Source organism: Triticum aestivum, chromosome 7D (assembly GCF_018294505.1).
Source record: "Triticum aestivum cultivar Chinese Spring chromosome 7D, IWGSC CS RefSeq v2.1, whole genome shotgun sequence".
NCBI classification, from domain to species: domain Eukaryota; kingdom Viridiplantae; phylum Streptophyta; class Magnoliopsida; order Poales; family Poaceae; genus Triticum; species Triticum aestivum.
In genome coordinates, this window is record NC_057814.1 from 92,797,634 (window position 1) to 92,802,819 (window position 5,186).

General features: G+C 48.9%; 1 protein-coding gene across 1 annotated transcript; it reads right to left on the reverse strand.

The window, feature by feature from the left end:
* Positions 1-708: 708 nt before the first annotated feature.
* On the reverse strand, positions 709-4,296 carry LOC123165761 (protein NUCLEAR FUSION DEFECTIVE 4). Its single transcript, XM_044583480.1, has 3 exons — positions 3,414-4,296; positions 2,080-2,951; positions 709-1,480 (listed from the first exon to the last, which is right to left on the reverse strand). The coding sequence occupies exons 1-3, from the start codon at positions 3,738-3,740 to the stop codon at positions 988-990; spliced, it is 1,692 nt and encodes a 563-aa protein (XP_044439415.1). The 5' UTR covers positions 3,741-4,296; the 3' UTR covers positions 709-987.
* Between the last annotated feature and the right edge of the window lie 890 nt (positions 4,297-5,186).

The window sequence follows — 5,186 nt, forward strand, 5'->3', positions numbered from 1 at the left end:
TGGAGAGAATGAAGTGGGGAAAGTGAGTGTGTAGGTGGCTGTCCAAAATATCTAGCTGGTCCCAGGTTACTAATGGCGCACCACCAACAAATGCGCCATTAGTAACCCTGGTTACTAATGGCGCACCAGCTGGCGGTGCGCCATTAGTAGTTTTGCAAAAAAAACAAAAAATGATAGTAGTGGCGCACCGGGTGACTGGTGCGCCATTACTAGTTAAAACTAGTAATGGCGCACTGCGCCCCGGTGCGCCATTAGTATTTTTGGAAAAAAGAAAAAAATTGTTAGTAGTGGCGCACCATGGTTGTGGTGCGCACACGGTGCGCCATTAGTATTTTTGAAAAAAAAATTGTTAGTAGTAGCGCACCATGATTGTGGTGCGCCATTAGTGTCGTAGTGTCTATCACACTAATGGCGCACCAGCACACGGTGCGCCACTGCTATATAGTTATGGCGCACCGTATGTCTGATGCGCCATTAGTGTGCATGTTGTCTATAGCCCTTTTCCTAGTAATGCCAGCGTTGATTTTCACAACTACAAACTTGCAGTGGCATCAGAAAGCAACCGGAATGTATTTTCTGAAAACTGGTAGGATCACTGGCTTTGAACAAAAGAGGGGGAAAATCTGTTACAAGTGACCCCTTTTTTAAGGAACAAAGTCGAAAAACCCATTCAACATGGTTGGTTTCTCGAAACACAAACACCAAAAGGAAATTGAAAACTGATTACATACAAACGTGTCAACTCAGTTGTTACATTTGTATCCTGGGGTTCATGCTCCAGCAGATCAACCAGAAACCAGCAACGACTCAAAAAATAACATAGCTCATTCTTCACCATATACAGAGACCTAGACTGAACTTGTCAAGAACCAGGTCCCAAAACCGCAATACAGAACACCCCCCAAAAAAAGAAAATAAACACGTGCTCATATTTCAAGTACAATACATTACAACAGATCACTAAACAAGCTCACCGGTCACCGGGCATCAATGCGCAGAGCTCCTGGGCTGGCTCGAGGGTCCACCTCCATAGAGCGTCTGATACACTGGTCGGATCCTCACGGTCAGGATCACGCTCAGAAACGTTCCCAAGCATGCCATGCCTGACAGCACAAAGAACGTGAGCCTGAAACAGCTGGGGCCGTAGCATACCATGACATGGTCAGAGCCCGCCACTGCTGCGACGCTGTGCTGTTTTGCCGCTTCATGATCGTAGACATACCCAGCGAGGCTGCTGAACACGAGCGCGCCAAGTGGGTTCGCCAGCAAGATGAAGTTGTAGATCTTCCCAAACTGCTTTAGCCCAAACAGCTCCGATGACGTCGACACCATCACCGAGAAATGGACGCCATAGCACACGCCGAGTATGGCAACGGAGATGTAGAGCGTAGCCTTGAGACCCAGCGCGAAGACTAGGTAGTTGACTATCATCACCACTTGGGTGCATGTGATCAGTACTGTCCGTGGAAGTGTCCTTGACCTAGAAAAGAAGCTTGGTTAACCAACCGCAGGATGTATAAAAAAAATCAAATTTAAAATGTGAACAAATGCATTCAACCGCGCATTGCATCCAACCAAGAAAGTTTCTGATCGAATATTTAGATTTCATCCACAGTTGGAACTGGGAACCTTTTTTACTGTTCCAGTGTGTCAGAAAAAAAATATAAGGGAGAGAAATATTGTCAACCTATTATTTATTTGCTAAGATGGAACGGAGGCTTTAATACTTCAGTTAAAGAAAACAGTTTGATCCATAACCCACAGCAGACATAATGTGTTCCTCTTTAATATAAGAGGTCAGCTCATTCTTTATTGGCTTGTAAGTTGAAACTGGACTGAAGGTTCTAACAATTCTATTAGGATAATGGCAGACGAATATTTTTGTATGAAAAAGAATTCATTGGGTTACCTAACTAACTTGGCATGCAACACTTTGTCCAAAAAACAAACAATAAACAACTACATAACCAAAAGAACTCCATGAAACTGGTAGAGCAATTATGTAGACCAACTGGTGCTTGGACAGGTAGATGAAAGTACACCTTGTTTTGCGATTCAATAAATAAGAGATTCCATTACCTGACAAAATAATCAGAAACAGCACCACCTCCTAAGCGGCCAAAGAAGTTGCCCAAACTGAAGAGAGAGACTGATATGGTTGTGCCAACAACACCTGCTGCAGTTCCAACTTGTGCTAGATTGTTAAGGACGGTGACTCCAGATCCAACACCTATAAAGAATACTGCAAAGAGCAACCAGAAATCTGCCTTTAGCAGAGCTTCACGGAACCTGAAGTCCTCTCCCCTTTTTGGTCTTCTTCTCTTCTGCTTCACAGCCCCTTCACCCTCAGCTAAGAGAAGATCAATATCTGCAGCATCCTCATCTTCAATTTTGCCGAAGTTTGGTTCAGAGGAAGAAGGCAGAAGAAATGGTTCTGTGAAATCATTGTCAGCAGCAGCAGAAGTGACTTTCCTTGGGACGCTTCGAAACAATGTCATCTTCACAGGTATCGCAAACGGTGCAAGAATGAGAATGACCATAATAGCAATCAAGGAATAGTTCAGAGCAGGGGTGAGAGTCACAAAACGATCCAATGTCGTGGCACAGACGAGATAAACCCCAAGAAGAGCACTGTTGATCTGTACGAACAGGAAGTGAACTCGCTCCGAGGAATTCTCCACCAGAGAAGGCTCACAAGGCCTCACAAAGTACATCGCCAGAAGGCACACGATGGCAACTCCCAGGGTGAGAAAAAGCAGGAGGTTTGCAGCTGAACCGTGAAGCGCACCCGTGTAAATGGCAGTGTATACAGCTGCACTTAGACCAGAGTAGCCCTTGAGGATGCCGGCAACAGCACCTCTGCTGAGTGGGAAGTTCCTCATGTTGGTTACTAATGCGGCGGTCGACATCCACGCACCGCTGTTCGAACCCATGCATAATGCGATCCATATCTACAATAAGGCAAAAGCAAAGATTGGCACTAGTAAATTTCCACTATATGGTGATCAAAGTAAAGAAAAGAAGCTAGCCTAGTAAGGCCAAATTTCCAGGTAAATTAAGTAAGAAGCCCTCAATATGTGGCTCTTCGAGGCGATGAAAGCTTCCATTTTGTAAAGAAAATTATGTGGCTATCAGGCTATGCGCATATCGCCCGGCAAATGAAGCCAAATGCAGGTAATACTTTTTCGCCCAATTGCAATCGAGGATTAACTTTTCGCCAACAGTTGGTATAGGTTTTGTTTGTGGAATCTTAGACAGGGACACTTGTTTAGCTGGTCCCAACTAAGCATAACGCCTTTCCCCAACCTAAAATCGTTACAGCAACCGTAATCCAGCAGAGCAATTGAAGCAGCACCATTTCACGATCTGGAACTGATCTAGGGATTGAAGATCTCATCGGGGAGCTCACTCACCAGCCAGTAGGGCAGCGCCGGGGCGACGCCGGAGACGGCGAGCCAGGTGACCCCGTAGCCGAGGAGGCCGGAGGCGGCGGCGACGAGCAGGAGCAGGGCCGGGTGGAGCTTGTTGCAGACGACGCCCGGGAGGAGGCCAAGGCTGTCCCCGACGTTGCAGGCGACCCCGAGCAGCGCGACGCGGCTCTGGTCGGCGCCGAGCGCCACCTTGAGCGCGTGCGAGTAGAGCGCGAAGGCGGAGCTGGTCCCCGCCGACGCCTGCAGCCACACGGCCGCCCCGAGACCCAGCCACGGCGGCCTGCTCCCCGCCTTCACCGCGCCCGGCATCGTCCTCCTCCCCCCCGGCCGCCGCCTCGCCGGACTTTCTTCGCTCTCGCCGTCGCTACTTTCTTTCCGGGGGAATAAAGCTCTGTCTGTCGGGTGATGGCGAGTCGGTGGCGACGGTGGCGGGTTTTAAAGGGGGGTTTGGGTGGGGGGCGGCGTCGGGCGTGTCAAAGGACTACGCAGGAGCCGCTGGAGAGGAAAGCGTAAAAAAAGCCATGGATTTGAAGCGGCGTCGATGGCGACGGCCGGCGCCGCGGCCGGGAAATGAATCTGCAGCTGATTTCCGGCCGGGTGTCCGCACAGGCATACCTCAACGGTATAAACATGTAGATTTTCTACTTTTCCATTTTCCTTCTTGTTTATCAACCACCAATCAAGACAAACCGCGCCAGCTCGCCACGACGGCTGGGGGAGGAAGCCGTCTTCTTCCTCTCGCGGTGGCGGTGGTGGTGGGCGGTGGATCCGATTTAGTCCATTAACGAGTAATCTATTCTTCGCGCTGTGCTGTTCAGATAAGGAAAATAGTGGACTTTTTGCAAAGGAAAAAATGGAAAACAAGCAGTTGACCCGACGGAGGCGCTGAACTGCTGATATCTGTCGCAGGATCGGATCGTCTTGGTGCATGTTGTCCGTCTTTGTAAGCTGGGTTCAATGAACCATCGATAATGAAACCGTCTGGCAGCAATTTCAATTTTTGTCATCCAATACGGTCCGTATCGATCCGCTCAATGGTCCGGGCGCGTTTCTTTTTTCGCAAACATGAGATAAACTGTGAGGCTTTATGGTCGTCCGGACAGCTGTCCAGTCCGCGACTGACTAAGCTGGCCCACCAAGCAACCCCATCCGTCTCTCCCGCGCTTTTTGTCCGATGCACGTGCCGCAGCAATGCCGGACCACAGCACCCAGCGGCCGACATTAATGCCGCGTGATGTGACCGGACGGGAGGGCGGCGCTGTAACGCCCGGATAATCAAGCTACAATAATCCCACGCTAATGGTGCCACGTCCCCACAGTTACTGTTGCTAATCTACCGTTAGGACAAACCGTTTCAAAATTCAAATTCAAATTAATGTCAACAATAAAAGTTTTTCAAAATTTAAAACAAAAATGTTCGGGAGGTGCCATATTTTTGCATAAGTAAATATAATGTGATAAACACATTTTTATAAAATGCCTAAATAATTTAAAATGATTTAAAACAGATAAAAAAGAAAATACAAAAGAGAAAACAAACAAAAAAAGAAAGAAGAAAACCCCCTGGACCGTGGCCCAACTAGGCCAACCCACCAGGCCCAGCCGGCCAGCCCACCCACTCCCTTAACCCCCCTGGACCCTGAAACCCACCCCCACCGACACCCCACTCCTCCCCCAAAATATCTCCCCCCCTCTCCCCCCCGATTGGATCGGGATCGAGGGAGGAGACCGCCGCTCGCCGCCCGAACACCACGC

Excerpts from the sequence above, each read along its gene's own strand:
- LOC123165761 (XM_044583480.1), bottom strand. The coding sequence starts at position 3,740 with ATGCCGGGCGCGGTGAAGGCGGGGAGCAGGCCGCCGTGGCTGGGTCTC. Across the intron at positions 2,952-3,413 it reads CGGCGCTGCCCTACTGGCTG|ATATGGATCGCATTATGCAT; the intron begins GTGAGTGAGCTC and ends GCCTTATTGTAG. Across the intron at positions 1,481-2,079 it reads GTTTCTGATTATTTTGTCAG|GTCAAGGACACTTCCACGGA; the intron begins GTAATGGAATCT and ends CTTCTTTTCTAG.